At 53.1% G+C, this 20,702-nt stretch overlaps 1 protein-coding gene across 1 annotated transcript in view; it reads right to left on the reverse strand.

Annotated features, from left to right (window-relative positions):
* Positions 1 to 7,719, reverse strand: part of IREB2 (iron responsive element binding protein 2) — a 45,803-nt gene extending 38,084 nt beyond the window's left edge. The window contains exons 1-2 of the mRNA XM_080808721.1: positions 7,523 to 7,719; positions 5,881 to 5,970 (exon numbers count right to left, since the gene is read on the reverse strand). Of these exons, the coding sequence (XP_080664847.1) occupies positions 5,881 to 5,970; positions 7,523 to 7,541 (109 nt within the window). The 5' untranslated portion in view covers positions 7,542 to 7,719. The remainder of the gene's footprint in view (positions 1 to 5,880; positions 5,971 to 7,522) is intronic.
* Between the last annotated feature and the right edge of the window lie 12,983 nt (positions 7,720 to 20,702).

A 20,702-nucleotide genomic window follows, 5' to 3' on the forward strand; every position in this document is an offset into this window, starting at 1 on the left:
CCAAATTTCTGGCTTCTTAAAATAAGTTTGAAAAACTTTTACAACACCAGCCTCCCAATTCTGCCCCTTCGTACATGCCACCATCCCCACCAGGATGGCCCACTTGTCGCGGGGGCACTGTTCGTGGTCGCCGCAAGCACGAGCACGAGCCTCCACCAACAGTCCACAAGCACCCACTTCAGGATCAGTGTGACGTTCAAGATTCTCCTCCACCACGGAGATGGTAAAGGTACGGGTAGCGGGACCTTGTTCAAACAGACAGTGACAGAACTCATTACAGCACGGACATGGTCAGTACTCCATGCCAGCACCTCTCTGACTCCCGCTATCAAGCTGGGAAACAATGGTGTGGAGTAGGGAAATCCAGCACTGGTCGGCAAGCAGAAGACAGAGAGATCTAAGACCAAATTTCATTTACAAGATAATGTAATGCTACAGGATAATGTGATGCTGGGCAAGTTACTTAATTGTTAGACTCATTTTTCCCATGTGTAAAAAGGGGAGATAAAACCATCTTTTCTGCCCACCACAAAGCAATATAATGAAGGTGGGCAGACAATGTAAAAGCGTTTTGTTCATTTTGCACACGCGAAAATTCCAGGTTTAAACAGGTGCAGAAATCACCCAAAGGAGACAGCAACATGAACTGGCTAACAGCTGGGCCCGGAGACACTAAGTGGGATGGAAGACACACCAGCGTAAGGGAGGGGGAAAAGTCACAAACACTCGAGGCTTGCCTAAAGCCCCAAGGAGGGTAGCTCTGGAGTCCAGACTGAGAGACAGGGCCAGGACCGTGGGCAAGCACCCGCAGCAGGAACTACAGAGTGAACCTAGAAACCCTGGTCAAGGCCAGGGGCCTGGAGAAAAGATTAACAAAGTGTTTCAGAAGGTCTCGTAACCCCCTCAGATCTGGCCACAGGATTAACTCACGCCCACATCAGATCAGAGTCCAGGTTTCATTTCTGTCTCTAACTAGTACCAAGCCAAATAGGATAGATTTCCAATAAAGAACTGACCTGTTTTTATTTATTTATTTATTTATTTATTTTTTAAGATTTTTTTTTTTTTTTTAATTTACCTGACAGAGAGAGAGAGATCACAAGTAGGCAGAGAGGCAGGCAGAGAGAGAGGGGGAAGCAGGCTCTCCACCGAGCAGAGAGCCCGATGCGGGGCTCGATCCCAGGACTCTGAGATCATGACCTGAGCTGAAGGCAGAGGCTTTAACCCCCTGAGCCACCCAGGTGTCCCCTGACCTGTTTTTAAAAAAGAAAAATACTGCCACAAATAGAATCTAAGACGGCAGAAAAACAGAAAACCAATTCCTGCTTCTTTCAGATTTTTTCCCCCACTCACTGACAAAGGCAGAGAAGAGAAGAAGAATCGTACCCATTACTGATGAGAGTGCAGAAACACCCACTCTCCCCATTCTCTCCTGGTGGGCATGTCATATGGCAGCAGCTGCTAACAGGAGACGCACCTCTGTGAAGCCTGTGCAAACAGCCACCCATGGAACGGACAGTCCTCTGTGTCCCATTACCTCCCTGGCTACGGCACGGAAGCCAGAGCCAATCCTGGGCAGGTCGGTGACCAACAGCCTCACGAGGGAAAATACACGAGGACAATTACATTCCTCTCCCAGGAATTTGCAATCAGTAAGTACACAGACTTAACCAGCAAGGTGTTCAGAGCTAAGCCAGGGGCTGAGGCTGCCATTAGAGGCCCCCGTATAGTCAGCAGGCAGGAGGCTGGGCTACAGTGCAGTGGAGGGCACAGAAAATCTGAAGCCTCGAAAGAGAAAATACAGAGCTCCCTCAACTCTGGCCCTTTTTCTGGAGATATAGCCACATTTCACCAGCCTGGGAGCTCAGCATCATGACAATCTTTCTTCGTTTGAGGTGCGGGTGTCTCTTCTTGGCCACCCGAAGGGCCAAATCTAGAACAGAAAACGTCAACAAAAGCAGAGATAAAATCAACAGAACCTTGGCACAAAATGTGAAGGGTCAGTGAGTCTATGGTCATCCCTGGAATAGTAGAATCATATTAGGTAAAAGTAATCCTTGGAAAGGTATGCACTGTGTGTCAACACGCCAAGCGAACTATTTCATTGCTAACCCACCTCACAGCCCACCTCGAGTCCAGGGCAGAGACACAATTAGAAAACACAGACTTCTGTCCCTTCTAGCAAGGTAACTGCTCCGGCAACAGACCACATTACAAGCCCAGCCAAACTAGGCTAAAGAAACAGGCAAAAAAGTCAGTGCCAGCCACAACCAGTCTTAAGTGGCTGGTTAAGACAACGGTAAGAGCATACCCAACAGTGGCTACTCTGGGCCTTACACAAAATGAGTAAGCAGGCTGTAGAGACAGATGATTGCAGGGCAAAGGGACAGACACCAGGCAGCCTTCAAGTGACAAAAGGAAGAGCCTCTGGCTTAGAAACCCGGGTCCCCACAAGCACTGACTGTGCTTTCTGCCTGCGTATTCGGATGTCTGGAAATTGCAACATTTTTCTCCAAGTTTTAGTTCCTTATGTCAAGGGCGAAGACTGAATACAGAGTATACAGTAAAAGTAGAAAAGACAAACATTGATGAGGACAGGGAGAACAGCACACCTCCAATCCACTAACCCTACAGAATGACAAGCCCGCATCAAAATTGCAAGGTCACACATACAGAACAGCAGTGTGTCAACAGGGATGAGGCCATGGTGCACCCACATGGGCCGTGCAGCCATCAGAGGCTGCCGCGAAGTCGAAGTATCCCACTACCTGAACTCACGCTCCCTGACTCAGGATCCAAGCAGACTCCAGACAGCACGGGACACCAGCATTCCAGGACACGGAAAGATGTTCACAAGATAGCAAGTGCACAAACGAGCAAAGGTTATGAACCAACACACATCACGTGAGTTTCTGTTCAAAGTAGCACATTTATGTATAGTTGCACCTACACAACGAGACTGTTTCTGCACTGCCTGTAATGGGGTCTTTTTGCAATTCTCAACCCCACTCTAATTCCTTATAAACAATAAAAACACCCCTAAAAATGTGAGACTTTTTTTCAGAGGCTGCAAGTTAGGATTTGGAAAACCCAGCCTTGGCTCTGCTGGTCAGGGAGGGAGAAGATGGGGTGGCTGGGCGGAGCTGAAGGACAGACGGCAGGAGCCCCGCTGCTCAGGGACAGCTAGTCTCCACAACAGGCCTCCTGACAGCAGCCCTCCACGGCCTCCCCTGCCCTCCTCACCTTCTCCTCCGCCCGTTCGAGGCCTGCCCTGCACCTAACTCCCCAAGTATGGATTGTCCTCTGTGAGCCCTCTGTTCCCCAGCAGCTCGAGGCCTCACTCCTGCAGAAAGCAGGCTCTGACTCTCTAGGACAATGATTGCTCCCCCTCGGAAACAGGTCTATTTTCACAGGAACAGTTACTCAACATCTCCAAGGCCGCAGTCAGTGCGCTCCAAGGCCACACAGGCAGCTCTGGATCCCTAAAAAGGCGGTTTGCCGTAAGTGAAGTTATATGAGACCAAAATGGAATCAATGTGCGCAACGTGTCCACTTCTGTAAACATCCCATGAGGGCAAGCCTGGGAAGCAAAAAGATAAAACAGCAGTAAAAAAGCAGCAATCAAGTGATTTGTGTTGTGCCCCATGGAAAGACAGAGGAAGAGGAGGCATCCGTGGAAGGAGTCCAGGCTGGTTTGGTCCCCCAGCCGTGCAAGCGCTTCTCTCTGCGCCATCCCCCCAAACGCCGGAAAGCTACCCGCTCTGTCCTCCGGCCTCCGGACACTCTGGCCGCGGAGATGCAGGGCCCCTCAGGGGCTCTTCTCCCCCCGTTCCCCTTCCAGCGGCCTAGAACTTGGACAGGGCCTGCAGGTGCACCAGGCTCTGCCACCAAGAGTACGAGACCAAAACAGCAAACAAGAAGCCTGGCTCCCGGTCCCTGCCGGCCCTGGTGCGCCACAGCCCCAGTCGACCAACTCCGGATTCCTGCTCCGTTTGTTAAAGTCGTCTCGTTCGGAAGGGTTTCAGGTCCCCGTGCTGCAGGCATTCCTGACACGCGAGCAGGGGCTGCCAGGAGCTCACCCCGTCTGTCCTCTCCGGGACAGGACAGGAGGAGCACACTCCCCTCCGCGAGCAGGGAGCATGCCACAGCGGGCTCCCCACCCGGCCGGCACCGGCACAGGGGCCCGAAGCCCGGCCCCAAGCGACACCCCAAGCGCAGGACACCCCCTGAGAGCAGGTCGGCGAGGATACTCAATGTGGTCTCTCCAGAAGGTGACGCACGCACTCTGCTCTGATGATAAACAAGCAAAACAACCCGCTACTCCAGCTACTCCTGTCTCAAGTCAACTCTTCTTTCAAACTTTATTCCCTCAAGTAATTACTAAGAAATTGCTCAGTAATTATTAATAAGCCTTTCATAATAACCACTCCATGAATAAAACAGGGCTTTCATCCCAGGGAAATAAAAGCCAAATCTCTGTTTTGAAAGCATTTCTATTTACAGCTGCGTTATTACTGTATTTTCCACGGTTATAAAAACCCTGAATACTCTGAAACTCAGTTATCTCTAGATGCCCATGAAAACTTATTTTCCAAGAGAAAATTTAGCTTTTACATCATGAACCATTCTGAGTGCATTTTAATTATTTTTGAAAGTTTCCTACTGACTTTCTGCATTTCAGAAATACAGGCCACCTTCAAGTGGGCACATCTCCACAAATGATCCACAGAAAGAACTTACACCCAATTACTAAACTATCTGCACATATGTCCTTCTATTATTTATTAAGCTATAAAATATGGATTAAGAATCTTCCAGGACAGAATCACTAGGTATTACAAGGAAATAAAGCGAAATAAAAAATCTTTCTTATGTATAAGCAATTGAGGTGTTCCCTTTTCAAAACTAGTAGGAACTCATCGTTGATGAAAAGGATGAAATCCCTGTGATTAAAGACATGCGGCACTTACAGAAACAACCAACCTCTCTCAATACAAATGTTGGCACCTAAACATGGAAAGTAAAAACGACTGCTCTCATTCTGGTGAACCTCTTATTTATAAAAGCAACCTATTTCTAAGACAGTTTTCTTCTACAAAATATTGAAATTTTCTCACAATGGACAAGAAAAACTGCTAGTGGCAGTCTAGAATATGTAAATACATCAAAATCTACAGAAAAATCACACAAGTAACCTCAATTAAATAGTACAAGAAAAAAGACTAGAAGAAAAGCTCCCCCCAAAATGCACTGCAATAGATTTGGCATTTATTTTCCTAGTAGTTTTCCCAGAAAATTCACACAAACAAAAACCACTCTTCCAAACAGGTGTTCCCTTCATTGGCTGGTTCAGGTGCTCAACTGTCTAAGTCAAGACTTCCATCCAATTCCCTAGGGTTGAGCCAAGTTCACTCTCCTGAGATCTCAGTGAATGGGCTGCCCAAAGGGTGGCGCACAGGCCAGGACACAGCACGCCCAGCCCCAGAGCACCACTCCGATCAGGGGGCCCACTGACAATTCCTACCCACGTGGGACAGGTAAAGAATCCTGGGCTCTGTTCCCTTGAAAAGTTAAAGCATGCACGTAAGAGGTGTAGAACAGCATCAGCAGGTTTTTTTGTTGTTGTTTTTAAATTGCATTAGTTTCTCTACGGAAAAAAATCATGGCTACATTAACTTACATTTTTAGATGAGAAGTAAAGGGGTGGACGTGCACCCTCAAACAACTGTCGTCCTGAGGGGAGTTTTTAAATCATTAGAGGCTACTGTAGCTTTGCCTGTTACAACGTGGTGAGTAACTTAACATTTCTTCAGTTCAGCTTAACAAATGCATTTTTATTATTATAAACTAAACAAACCCCCCCAAATTAAGCAACATTACCATACTTGGTGCCTCCAAGTCTAGGTACATTGAAGAACTTCTTACGTGAACTGTCATTCAATGTTTCAATAAGGTATTCAAAGGCATATCCTGAAAAAAAAATTACACTTTCATTAAAAACAGCTACAAAGTACTTTAATTTAAAATGAAAATAACCGGAAACCCACTTTGTCCAAAAGAATTTTTTGCAGTGCTGCAAATGCTCCCTACTTGCGCTGTCCAGTAGGATAGCCACGGGCCACACGTGGCTACTGAACACTTGAAATGTGGCTATAGCCACGGAGGAAGTGAATTTCAAAATTTAATTTTTATTAATTTAAATTGAATCACACATGGCCAGGATCCATGGTACTGGACAAAACAGCTCAAATTATGACTCCTGTCAAACAAAAACAGGTAAGATAATTAAGTCCTGAAATGCGGTAACAAAGAATACCAGGGAAGGAAAAACCAGAATGATTTAAATGATGTACAGGCCTTTTAGGATGACAAGTCCTGAAAAATGCTAAGTACAGACAGAACAATCTGAAAACCTGACAACTGTCAGAAGGATTGATTTTTTAAAAAATAACCAAAAGACAGATTTTTACACAGCATTCAACAACGTGGACAAAATCAAAACGATACCAAAACACAAAACTTAGCAGGGAAGACTACTAGGTCTTAGACTGAAAGTAGAAATGAACAAGAAAATATCTGGGTAAATCGAGATTCTCGCCAAGGGAACACGTCTTTCTGGTTTTGCACAACATGAACCTGGGGGTCTCACTGGAGGGCTCCCAAGCTCCCAACGTCCTGTGGGGGGGGTGGGGTGGAGAAGAACCTTCAGATCAGGTCTTTTGTGCAGACTCATGGCTGTGGGTGGGCAAGACCCTCCGTGAGGGCAGCGCCCTGAGCCCAGGGGAGAAGGCAGGAGCACAGCCCCCTCAGACAGCATGAGTGCTCCCTCTCATGTTGGGGGTGGGGGGAAGGGGGGGCAGAGGGACAGAGGAGCAAGGGGCAGGAAGGGCATGGGGGAGGGAAACAGGGGCAGGAGGGGGGGCAGGGGGGCAGGGGGCGGGCAGGAGGGACAGGAGGATCAGGAGAGGCAGGCGGTAGGAAGGGCAGGAGCAGCAGGAGATTCAGGGGGCGGGGGGAGGGAGTCAGGGGGCGCGGGGAAGGGGCCAGGGGCCGGGAGGCAAAGGACCGGGAGCAGCGGGCAGGAGGAGCAAGGGGGCAGGGGAGCAGGGGGCAGGGGAGGCAGGGGGCAGGGGAGGCAGGGGCCAGAGGGGCAGGGGGCAGGAAGAGCAAAGGACCAGCAGCAGGGGGCAGAGGGGGCAGGAGGGGCAGGGAGGTCAGGAGGGTGGGGGGACCCTCCGCCGCACGCACCGCCGGGAGCCGGCTGACCGGAGCTCGGCCTTGACCGCCCCCACCCCGGCCCGCGGCCCGCAGCAGAGGGAGGGGCTCGGGCCGGGCGGCGGGGGCCACGAGGGGCCCGCGGGACCCCCGCCAGGACTGCCGAGCAGCGGCGGGCCCCGCGCAGGCCCCAGGCCCGGGCGAGGGCGGCGGGAGGCCCCCAGGGAGCGCGGCCCGAGCTCGCCAGCCCCGGCCGAGCGACCCCCGGCAAGGGGAGCGAGCCGCGCGGCGCCGAGCGGGCACCGACCTGCACCGGGGGCGTCCATCGCCGGAGAGCATAGTATCCCTGCGCGGAGGGGGCCCGCGGGGGAAGGCGGGGGAGGCCGGGCGGGGAGAGGGGAGGAAGGCGGGCGGACCGGCGGGGGAGCAGGAAGGGGCCGTCTCGCGCAAACACCGCGAGAGCCGCGGCGCCGGGCCGGCTGCGCTCGCGAGATTTGCCGCGCGGCTGTCGCGAGATTTCCGGACGAGGAAACAAAGAAAGACGCGGGCGGTGCTCGGGGTGGGCGGGGCGCCCGGGGTGGGCGGGGCTCCGGGTGGGGGCGGCGCTCCGGGTGGGGGCGGCGCTCCGGGTGGGGGCGGCGCGCTCGGGGGTGGGCGGCGCGCTCGGGGGTGGGCGGCGCGCTCGGGGGTGGGCGGCGCGCTCGGGGGTGGGCGGCGCGCTCGGGGGTGGGCGGCGCGCTCGGGGGTCGGGGGCGGCGCTCGGGCGGCGAGTCCCGGAGCAGCCGCGCGGCCCCCCCGGACGCTCGGCTCGGCTTCCCCGCGTCGCTCCGCGCCAGCCCCGGCCCCCGCGAGCCCCCACCGCCCAGCCGCCGAGGGTCCGGGGCGCGGGCCGAGCCGGTTCCCAGGCCTCCCCTCCCGGCAGCTTCGGCGGCCTCGGCCGTGGGCGCGGTTCTTCCCCTCCCGCCCCGAGGCTGCGCTTGCGGTGCCGGCCGCTGGGCGTCGGCGTGTCCGCAGACCCCGGGGCTCCGCGCTGCGCCCCGAGCCCCGAGCCCCGGCCCCGGCCCGCCTGGGTCTCCGGCCGCGCTCGCGCCGCTCCCCAGCCTGCGGCGCCGGAGCCCGGAGACGTGCGTGTCCTCCGGCGCCGCGTCCACGGACACCCCGGACCCAGCGTCTCCCCAGGACACTCCCGTGTCCCCCCAGGCCCACGAGTCCTTCCCACATGCCCGCCTCGGCGGGCGGCAGCACCGTGCACCCGCGGTCCGAGCCCGAAACCCGCGCGTCGTCCTGGGGCCCGCGCGGACCGGCCTGCGCTCCGCCCCGTCCAGCGGGACCGCCTGCTCCCGCCGCGCGGCCGGGGTGAGACGAGCTCGCGGAGGGAGCCGGGCCCGCGGCCTGGGGCCTTCACTGCCCCGCGGCGCCCAGCCGCTCGGCCTCGCCCTCGGTTCCCGCGCACGAGCGAGCCCGCACGTTCCGCGAGTCCTTCGGGGTCGGCGGCCTCACAGCTCGGGGCGCCCGTTCCCCGGAGAACCTCTCCGGGCGGAATCACCGCGCTCGCCGTGACACCCTCTGCCCTCTCCGGCCAACCTCTGCTCCTCCTCAGGCCCTAGTCCGGATGGCGTTTCCCACGGGAGGTATTTGCTGACCTTTCCCAGCCCCGAGTCTTTGGGAAAGACTCTTCCCTCTCGCGCCCCTGGGTGGCTCAGTAGGTTAAGGGTCTGCCTCCGGCTCGGGTCTTGATCTCAAGGTCCTGGGACTGAGCCCCCCCACCCCCCATCAGGCTCCCTCCTTGGCGAGAAGCCTCTTCCTCCGTCTGTCTCTTATCCCGCTCCTACTCTCTCTCAAATAAATAAATTCTTAATTTAAAAAAAAATGCTTCCCTATCCTATAGGGATAGGGAATATATATAGGGAATATAGGATATCCTATATTGTAGATAATGCACGTCATTACACTTGATTGCAATTGCTGATTTACGGTATTTCGCACATTCCGGTTAGGTGTATGGAAGAGTTGTATGGGAGAGTACCCAAGGAGCAGTGGCTTAACCAATACAGACCTATAATTATCTCCCGTGACAAAACCCACAAGAGCCGTCCCCGGGCCGCTGCCGCAGCTCCGTCACACCATCAAGGATTCTGTCACCTCGTGGTTGTAGGATGGCCCCGACATACAGAAACATAATGGTGTCCTACAACTTCCCAAAGCAGGGGGGAGCAGGTGCAGACCATCTCTCTCTTCTTAGTAGTTTCTTAGTGTAGTCTCCATGCCCAACTTGGGGCTTGAACTCACAACCTCAAGATGAAGAGTCCCACACGCCCCTGAGCCAGCTGGGCGCCCCAGAGCATCTCTCTCCTTTTACCAACATGACTTCCGAAGATCCTCTCCAGACCTCTCTTTGACCAGAAATCAAATCAGTCCTTCTCCACCCCCATCAAACCCAACACCCATTCAAGGCATATCATTTTGGAGTGTCTCCTTTACTACCCTGGCATGAAATTCACCGATAATTTGCACAATAAAAACAATAAAATAATCTATATGATGCCCTAACTGTAATTTAAAGGAAAGACAAAAGTAACCGATTAGAAAATACTGTTACAATATATAGGACACAGGCATGTCTGTACTACATGATGTAATGATGTCTCAGATGCTAGTGTCTACTTACAGTGGCTTTACAGAACACAATATTAAACGCTTTTTCATTTACATTTGACATTTCAAAATAAGGATGAAGTATATAGTGCATAAATATATATGATGAAGGCATATATATGATAAGCACACATACATGATATCATACAGGCCATGGGGGGAGAGTAATAAATGTATTGATGACTCCAATGCTGGAAGCATTGTCACCGTTGATTTTCTGAAATAGTGAACAATTCTTGGTAAAGTGCCAAACAAAGTAAATTATAAACTTTCCTCTTTCTGCGCGATATTTGCATACCTGGAAAATTCAGTGCACATTAAAACCATACCCAAATTACTTTTATTTGTAAATGGCGTTAAGTTTTAGGCTCAGATAATTGTAAACAAATCTGTTGTTATTGCTTTTCTATTTGTGAGTGTGTTATGCACCCAAACACCTGGCAGCGTGTTCAGTGGGGGCGCTTGTCTGCTGTTTCCTGTGTAGCTGTGTGCTGTGGAGTGCAGGCAGCCTGACGTTTATTAACTCTGCCGAAAGTGCTCCCCCACTACAGCAACAACCAAAAACACCCTCCTGTTTTCTGAATGTCTTGATTCCACTGAGAAGCACTAACTTAGATCAATCACAGTGTGTTCTGGGGCTGGACTCATTATTGCCTTAAAAAAAAAAAAAAAAAAGCAAACAACTTTAGCCGCCTGGGTGGCTCAGTGGGTGAAGCGGCAGATGTGGTACAAGCATGTGGTTAAGCGAACTGTGGTCCATCCTCGGGATGGAGTATACTCAGCAATAAAAAGGAAGAAACTAACAATACAACAACCTGATGGACCTCCAGGGAATGACATTGAAGGAAAAAATGCCAATCCTAAAATGTTCTATACAGTACGGTTCTATTAGCACAACATTCTTGAAAATGTGGAAATTACGGAAACGGACAACAGGCAAGCCATTGGCCAGGGGCTCAGGGAGGACGGAGCGCAGCCTAGAAGGGAAGTGGGTGGGATCATAAAAGGGCAGCACGAGGGACCCTTGGAAATGGTCTGTATCTTCACTGTGGTCATGGTCACATGAGTGCTAAAATCACATAGAATTACACACACACACACACACACACACACACACACACGGGCCTGGCAAAAGAGCCGCAATCTGAAAGGTAAAAGGATTGTATCAATGTCTATATCCTTACTTTGCTACTGTGCTTTGTTACATCGGGGAAGACTGGGTGAAGAGTACGCAGCCTCTCTGTTACTTCTTACAACAGCATTTAAATCTACAAAGATCACAAAATAAAAAGATTTTAAAATGGGTGAATTAGAGCTCTGTGAACTTGTTTTTTTTTTTTTTAAGATTTCATTTATTTTATCTGTCACAGAGAGCATGAGCAGCAGGCAGAGGGAGAAGAAGTCTCCCCGCAAAGCAGAGAGCCCGATGCGGGGCTCGATCCCAGGACCCCAGGATCACAACCTGAGCCGAAGGCAGATGCTTAATCCACTGAGCCACCAGGCGCCCCCAAAATTGGAGTTTTTATTAGCAAGGAAGACGAGGGAACATCAGTGAGGTTGGCAACCGCCAGTGACTGCCACATACCAGCAGACTATACCCTCTGGGAGGACCCATGCTGTCCCCAGCATCGAATACAGCGCCGGGCTCAGAGTAGGTACCAATTAAAAGCCTGCCCACGGAACAAAATGACCTGTTCGAGGGTGTCCATCCGGCCACACCAGAGTAAAAACAAAGGCTAATCGTTTGGTTCTCCTTTCAACACTTAGAAAATGTGCATTTGGTTTTTATTTAGAAGAGAGATGAGGAAGTTCAAGGAGAAGAGCAGGAGAGGACCTTCCCCCAAAGGCCACACACTGACCGTCATCGCCTGTTGATCCTACAGGTTACCCTTGGGAACTCCATCTTTCTACCTAAGTCCCAGCATTTTTCCCCAACCACATCCGCATTCTTCCAAGAGAAGATCTCATAATACATTTATTTCAGGTCCCCTTCCTGCTGGGATTTTTCACCCTCGTGATACTCCAGAGCCCTTAGACGGGTGCCCTATGTGGGTCCGTCTCTTCTTCTTCACTTAAACTTTTTATTTCGGGAAAAAAGTTCAAGGATACAGAAACTGTGAGAAAATTACAATACGCTTTCTCATACCTGCCACCTAGATTTATTTAGGGTTCACATTTTGCCACATTTGCTTTATCTTTCTCTCTGTTTACACACTGCATAATGAGACCCTCGATATTTGGGGACATTTATTAGTTTGTTTTCCAGCTTGAGGTGTAATTGGCCATAACTCTGTGGAAGTTGAAAGTGGACAACGTGATGATGGGAAAACGTGCGTATTTGGAAATGATTACTACAATAAAGTTCATTAAGACGTCCGTCCCTTCACATAGTTATGTTTTTTGTGTGAGAACTTTTAAGATCCACTGTCTCAGCAACTTTCAAGTGACAGTACAGCACCTCTGAGTGCAGTCACCCATCCTCATTATGTCTTGTTCTAGCTCTTCCTGAACCATTCGAGAGTAAATTACAGAGGTTACAACGCCTCTGCCCCAAACACTACACCACGTATCTCCCGAAAACAAGGAAAATCTCTTACACAACCAGAGCGTCGTGATTAAATTCAGGAAATTTAACATGGCTACAGCACTATTATCTAACTTAAAACATATATTCAAATTTTGCCAACTGTCCCAATATTGTCCTTTCTAGAAATTTCTTTCAACAATCCAGAATCCAATCCAGGATCAGGCATTGATTGCACTTAGAGGTCGGCGTCTTTCATCTCCCTTAATCTGGAACTGTCCTTCGGCTTTTCATTTTCCTTTATGGCGCCGACTGCCTTGAAGAATGCGGGCGCACTGTTTGCAGCGTGTGCTTAAGTTTCGGTTTGCCTGACTGTTTCTTGGGATGAAATTTAGATGACGCGGCTTTCGCAGGAATGCCGCACAAGTGATGGTGTGTCCCCTTCACCGCATCATACCAGGCATCATACCATTTAGTTCCCTTTTGGTAACCAAGCCACGTCTCCCCGAAAATCACATCAGGGATTAAGTCCGAGTCTGTGGAACTCTGGGGTCCAACTCCTACCCCATCCATAGCTTTGTGGGTTGCCCTAGGCTCACTTAGTACGTGGGGTGGGGCAGAGGCCCCCACGCCTTTCTGAATCTTCTCCGGATGGGCTCTTAGTCGCTAAGCCCTGAGTCCTGCCATGTTCATCCAATCTACGGTCGGCGGAGGGGAGGGGGCGATGCGGGGGGGCGGGGGGCGCTATTTGGTTAGTGATAGTTTCACAATAAATGCTGTATCTTCAAAAAATCAAGAACACCTTGGAAGACGGCTGAGTCTGATCGCAGGTAAGGCAGGCGCCGCTTGCCTCCACCTGGAGTATGAAATCAAAGGGGACTATTGTATCCTGAAGCAGGTAACTCTTTTCCTTTAGCTGCTAGGATTAGAGCACATGTTAAATTTTTTTAGAAACTCACTAAAATCCCTACCTATTGCCAGCAAGTGGTTACAAAGTCAGTGAAGGCTTACAGAACAGTGTCCTTGGAACTGTGATAAGATAGGAAAGAAATAGGAAAGGCTACTATTCCTCAAATTGTTAAATCTTTTTTCTAGGGGAAAACTCAGAATTACCATCGATAAAATGACAGAAGAACATAAATTTCAAAAAAGGCGATTATGGGCTAAATCGCGTCCCTCCAAATTTCATGTGTTGAGGTCCTAACCCCCGGTACCTCAGAATGTGACCTTGTGTGGAAATAGGGTCATTGCAGGTGTAATTAGCTAAGAGGAGATCATACCAGAGTACGGTGGGTCCCAATCCAGGGACCAGAGTCCTTAGAAGAGAGAACAGGAACGTGGACGCACAAAGGAAAGGAAGCCACATGAAGAAACAGAGCCTCACTCAGGGAGCACGCGAGATCGGGGTGATGCAGCTACGAGTTAGGGGAGTGGAGGCAGGAGCAGGTTGTCCCTCCCGGCCCCTGAAGAAAGCAGCCCTGTCCACACCTGGGTGTCCGCCGTCCAGCCTCTAGAACTGTGAGACAGTGAGTGTTTGCTGGGGAGACCCCCGACTTTTACGTGGTTTAAACTCGTAATCATTTCCTAGTGGGTCTCCCTGCCCACCCCTCACTACGGTCCCAACCCCCCGTTACGGCCCCAGGATATTCTTCTTCCTGTCTGCTTAAAATCCTTCAGAGTCCCCCCATTTCCTTCAAGGTGAAAATCTGAATTTCCCCGCCCAGCAGCCGAGGCCCTTTCGGACCTGATCCTCCCCTACTGTCCGGTCCTACCTCCGGACACAAGCCCCATCCTTCCCAACACTGTTCCTATATGGAACAGAGGCTGCCTGGGTCTCCCTGGACACAAGCTAGCCATGACCTGGGTCCCAGGCACACTTAGCAGCTGATGCCCGGCTGGCCTTAGAATGGTGGAGGGTCCTCTCCGCAAAGTGCTCACGGCTCTCTCCAGTCTCCTGCTCCCTGGCCTCGGGCTCCGTCTTTCTTGCCCTCCTGGCTGCCTGGGCTCCCCCCTCCTAGCACGTGGCTCCATGGGCTCTCACTCTTGGTGTCTTGTCTGTTCATTCCCTGAACGCGAGGGGCAGGTGTTTACCCTCTGTCCCTCTCTCCCAGCGCAGGGCCCGGCACGTGGCAGCGGCTCTAAAACGTCTCGTTGAATGTGTGCATGGGCAAGTGAGGGAATGCGAGAAACCGGACCGTGCCTCTAAGAACCCCCAAATTTGTACAACAGGCACATTAGACATAAATGATTCGAATTACGAAACAGCTCATCTTTTAAAAGATAATTTTCTGCAGGAATTCAGTAAATGGGAAGCTGCCCCAGTGAATCTGAAAATATGACTCGGATTTTAAAATTCCATGATAGACGCTTGACTCTTGGACACTTGGTACTTGGACACTTTAATTTGGTTCCACAACTGTTGAGCTGTGACCTATCGCCTTCCAGAATACTGAAGAGGAAAGTGCACATCACTCTAGGTGTTAGGGAAGTTCGTAACCGCTAACAGCTCTCCAAACCTCTTTCGTGCGAGACACCTTCTCTCGTGGAAACCCTCGCAGCCGCCCCATGAAGCTCGAGTTCAGGAATTTCTGGCTGCAGGAAGCACGCCGCTCCCTTCAAATTCAAGCCACTTCTTATCCCGGCTGAAGTCCTTCTGTTTTCTCAGAAGCATGGGGTCAGGGCAGCTCCCTCACCAAGCCCGAGGCAGGGGCAGCTGGCGGCTAGCCTCCTGGGAAGAACAGCCCCAGCACAGCTCCCGTTTCTCTGATGGCTGACCTCAGCCTGGCTCCGCTCCGGGGCTGGGGACGCACGGGAGGTTAGGACGGCTCCCGGCTTATCTCTGAGCCCAGGCAGGACACAGGCTCTCGGAAGATGTGTCCACAGAGCCAGAAAACAATGTTACCAGGAGGCGGTAGCATTTAAACTCAGAAACTTTGTGGTCGGGATCTTTCTCAGCCGGCACTGTGGACATTTGATACCCATTTTCTGCTGCTTCTGCCCAAATGACTAAGCCTCTCCTTTGGTCAATTCGACCCTTCCCCATGCACAGGTCCACCAATGGACTCAGAATTTGGCTCAGGAATTGGAAATGAACATCATTAGAAGCAACAAAGCACAACAACACTTTTGCTGAGAAAAGGAAGCTTTCCTTTCTCCTCCAGAAGCTTTGGGGAGTGAGGTGGTGATGTCCGGTGCTACTGCAGCCACTTCACCACCACCATGATGGGCCCAGAGCTGTGGCGTCCACTGTGGGGAGACTGAGAAGAAAACAAAGAGTGTGGAAAACAGAGAGGAGACACAGAGGAAAACGGGGTCCTTGGTGTCATCCTTTTAGCTTGCGGATCAAACCTTTCCTGTTCTCCACAAGAGCTTCTAAAAATTTTTTTCAGTTCTGTGAGCCAATAAACCCCTTTGTAGCTCCAGTCAATTTGTGCTTTTGTTCATTTTTGGTAATTTGCATCAAAAGACCTGATAGGACTTACTAGTTGTGCAATTTTGGGCAAATTACCTAACTTCTCTGACCTGTGGTTTCCTCAGTCGTGAAGTTAGGACAGTAACAGTGACAATGATGATAGATTATTGTGCCCATCAAATGTACGTGAGGCTTGGATTGGTTTTCAATAGTGACTGGAACAAACCCAGTGGCTTAAGACAATAGGGTTGTATTATCTCATCGCTGTGAAGTCAGAATTCTGACGTGAGGCTCAGGGCTAGAACTGAGGTGTCCACGGGGCTGCTCTCCTCTCTGGGGGCAGGAGGGGAGAATCGTTTCCTTGAATTTTCCAGTTTGCACAGGCCGCTCTTACTCCTCGGCTTGGATGGCGAGTATCTGCAGTGCTCACGACGGCGGCGGCGTCCCTGGGACCTCTGGTTCTCCTACCTCCCTCTTTTACTTACAAGGGGATTTGTGATTACCGGGCCAGCCGGATAATCCAGGATAATCTCCTTTTCCCAAGGCTGGACGATTAGCAGCCTTCATTCCTTCTGCAGCCTTAATCCCCCCTTGCTGTACCGTTCGCACAGGGTCCCGGGATAAGGACGGGACATCTGTGTGGGGGAAGCCTGTGGGTCTCATTCTGCCTCACGGGGTCCAGCCTGGGGTGGACACCCCTGCCGTGCTCGCTGAAGCACAGAGGAACACTGAGGCCCAGCTGGGGGGACGGAGAAAGTCTCTCGGGGAAAATGACGTCTACGCCAAGCCCACCGTGACATCTGGCAGTGACCCGATATCTCAGGCATGGGGCCGGGCACTTCGCTGTGACCGTTAGTGATCTTCACGCGATTCAAACTGAACCGCAGATAAATAACGGAAGGTAAGTAATCTTAGTTCCGTTTCACAGATTGAGAACCGGAGGTCCAGAGATGTGGTACTACACTCATGTGCTGGCAGGACTAGAGAGGTTTCCTCCAGCGAAGAAGACACACAGGTGGGCAGATTTGGGTGTGGGGACCGGCGGGCCCCGCGGGGACAGCAGCACAGGACGCAGGCTGTGGGGAAACCACACGGCGCTGGCTGGGAGGCTTCACGAGCTCTCAGGGGTCAGAGGCGGGCGAAGCTGGCCCGTCTCAGGGTTTCTCCGCAGGCTGGGTCCCCCGCGGCGTGCCGTCCAGCCCGATGCGGGGTGCTGGCCAGCCACGGGGCCTCATCCACGGGTCCCAGCGGTCTCCTGCTGGGGGCTCTGCCCGCCCCACCGTGCTTGGTGCCCAGAAACCCCGGGGGGGGGCGGTTTGGAGGGACAGCTCGGCGAGACAGACCACATGGCCTCAGGGGCAGCCACGGGCTCTGGCCCTCCAGTGACGATGGCGGAGAAGCCGAGGACCCAGCTCTGGACCAGCTGACTTTAGAACCTCACCCCATGTAGGCAGCCACTGCTGGGTACGGTTCCTGAGATCCTCGGGGATTAGGACTTGTTTGGACAGGACGGGAGCTCCGCTGCACGGAGAACTTTGCAGGCCACCTCCTGAGAACCGGATGTCTTCCCCAGTAGGCGGCAAGCCCACCCTAAGCCTCAGGATCCCAGTCTGAGCCCTGGGAGGGAGTGGGGGCTGGCAGGCTTCTGCCCTTCCTACTGGATAAACAGCTGAGGCCCCGAGAGAGGGAAGGGCATAGGTGAGCCCCACCTTCCCAGGGATTCCTGCGGCCGAGTGCTTTCCTTGGAGCCCCACCACCTGTTGCCCTTGAGAGAATAAGGGGGAACACAGCACGCAGAGCCCCTGTCCCCCAGGAAGCCTCAGAACGGTGGGCTGCTTCAGGTGGGCTCGAGACCACACCCCTCAGGGACGGTCTCAGCCAGTGCGTGCCTCCTGCAACAGATCCCAACAGGCCTCCTCCTGCTTCTTCATGGATAAAGCCCACGTACTGGAGGGACTCGCTTAGACTTGGCTGATCCGGGGCGTCTGGCTGGAAGGTGGCTGCGGTGAGAAGGGCCTGAGGACGTGTGTGGGCTTCTGCGCAGCTCTAGGTGGTGTTCCGAGCAAACGCGCAGGAGTCTCACATCCTCTTGCTCTTTTAGGAAACGTGACCTTCATGTGGCCCAGAAATATCGCTGCCTGCGGTCTGCCGAAGTGTCGGGGAAGGCAGGGCGTGAGCTGCGGAATGCCCACTCCGCGCTCACCAGCTCAGAGAGGGTGAACGACTCGCCCAAGGCCACACAGATCGCGGGTGGCTGACTTAGGACTTGAACCCTGGTTAGCCGAACTCAAAGGAAGGAGGTTTTCCAAATCCCAAGACGCCTTCCTTTCAGGGAAGCGTCAGGGACCCCCGGACACCAGGCTGTGTGGTCTGAGCTCCTGGCAAGCTCAGGGATTCCTTCGGCGGAGTCTGTCAGGCCCACGGGCTCCAGCCAGACATCTGTACGCCTGGGTTTTGCCTCTAACCAGCTGTGATCTGGGCTCTGACTTGAACAAGCCAAGTTCATCCGTCTTTGAAGGCTGAACTAGTCCACACTCTCATATCTCCCCGACCTGAAAGTCAGCGATTCTGTGGTAAACCCCGTGCCCTGGCTCCCGTGGTACCTTCCTGGACCACAGAGGCTGCCCCATGAGGACCACATTCGCACGACACCCTGGCGGGTCAGGATTTGGCTGTGATTTGTGCTCTGAAGCTCTGACTCAGAACTAGATTCTGTGGAGAAACGGGTGTGTGTTTTGCTGGAACAGAATGGAGTGGGGACTAAGCAGCGAGGACAGCCTCCTGGGGGTCACGAGCCTTCAGCTTCCCTGGTGGCCCGGTTCTGTGAGCTGATTCTCGAGGTTCTCCGCGCCCCTCCCGACCAGCCAGGGAGGTTCCAGCTGAAGCAGGAATGACTGCCCGAGGCCCAGGGGAGCTGCCAGGGCTCCAGCACCAGACCAAGGCTGCTACCATCCGGAAGCTTCTATGATGGCCCAAGTCTCACAATCAGGATGCCACCACAGTCAGAAGATGCAGCCACAGCTACGCCCAGAGCCGTGCTGGGCCTGCTGCCGTCCACACCAGCCACTGCCGTGTGCTCTGCTTCCTAACACGCACGAAGCTAGTGGTTGGACACCCGCGTTTCTGCAAGATCAGCAGACCGGGCTCCTCCTCACCTCCAACTGGGGAGGACGCCCATCTGAGCCCCGCTAAGCTGACTCCAGCCCCCCAGCCTCGACCGTCGAGGAAGGAGGGGGTACCGAGACGAAGCCCTGTCTGCCACCACCAGCTCTTTTCTGTGAAGGCTAGCTGGGATAGATTCCGGGGTCTGCAAGCCCAGAACCCAGACCGACACCTTCTGTCTCTGCTGGCAGGGCGCTCTGCCTTGGGAAGACGCCTGTCCAGCACGTGGCCGCCCGACCACGGCACGTCCACCCGACCACGGGCCCGTCCACCTGTCCAGCACGTGGCCATCCAGCCATGGACGGGCACGTCCATTTGTCCGTTGAGCTGAAACCTGTGCTCGTCTGGCTCTCACCCCTCCGCGCTCTGCTTTCTAGAGGCAAACACAATGAGCCAGCTCCTATGTGCGTACGTCAGAGATCTAAGGATGGTGACCGACGTCCCAGAACTGGGCTCGGCTTTCAGACGGACACCACCGAGGACGGCCTGGCCCCAAAGTCCAGCCGCAGAAGCCGGCGCAGAGGGAGCGGCAGGGACCACCCGTCACCTCCCACGGGAGAAGAGTATAGCCACGGGGTCTTGTACAAGCCCAGCCCCTTGGAACCCACCGTGAACAGTGCGCGAATCTGGTCACCAGAGGGCGTCGAGGTAAGCGGGTCAAGGTCTCGGTGAGGACCGGCTGCATCTGGACAGCTTCCTCCTCCCGTTCTCCAGGCACTTGGCCACCACCCACCGCCGCCTCATTAAGGAGCCACCGGCTCAGGGAGCTAGCAGGTGGCGGCTCATTACCCCACCTTTCAGAGAAGGGCACCTGGAGGTCAAGTGACTTTTTTCACATCACGCTAATTAAAACCTTCTGTAGCTGTTATTTGCAAGTTCATGGGCTCCTTAAAAGCTCTGTCCGTGATTTTAAAAGCTCAATTCACTCACCAACCACTTTGACGCTGCCATTAAGAAGAGTCAGGTCCCCCTCATTCTGGTTTTGTGTGACTGTCAGAGAGTTCGGTGAAATAAATTAACTGCCTTTGGCCCCAGAATTTGTTTATTCATAATACTTCTTGGTCTCCTACACTGAGTAAATATTATGAACTATACAGACACCAAGAGCCTGACCCCGAGAAACAGGCCGTCCAGTGGGGCACGGCCGCGTGTGCTGGCCAGAGGGCGAGGGAGCCGCTCCCGCGGGGGCAACGGGCTAACGCTTGCAAGACAAGGGGAGGGACAGGAAAAGGAGACACGAGCATCCCGTCCTTACCGTGGGAACCTCCTGAGTGGCTGGCCGGGAGTCTGGGCACCCTGAACCTCGTCCTGGCTCTTCTCTCCAGCCTTCCCGTGGACTCAGGCGCAGCCAGGATCTTCCTGGTAAAGTCCGCCTTGACTGGAGCTCGCCTGGGTCGCGGCCGGAGAAGGGCACTTTCTGGACCGTGACTGAGCCAGGAGGAAGAGAAGACCAGGCCTTTCGGGCGGATGGAGCAGATTTGCAATGACAAGTGTGAACCTCTAAACGTCCCTTTCCTACCAGGTCCTCGCCCTGAGGGTCGCACACTGAAAGAGTGTCCTGCCATGGTGCCAAGCAGCCCCCAGGGAGAAGCTGGGTGGCGGAGACACAGCCTCCCTGTGTTGTTTTCCCAACCTCTGTGCATCTGTAACTCTCTTCAAACAGAGTTTCTTGTTGGGGTTTGCTTAGGGCTTTTTTCGTTTTGTTTGCTAGAAGCTCATTGCCGTTGATCCTCC

This window comes from Martes martes (assembly GCF_963455335.1).
Source record: "Martes martes genome assembly, chromosome: 7".
Classification (NCBI taxonomy): Eukaryota; Metazoa; Chordata; class Mammalia; order Carnivora; family Mustelidae; genus Martes; species Martes martes.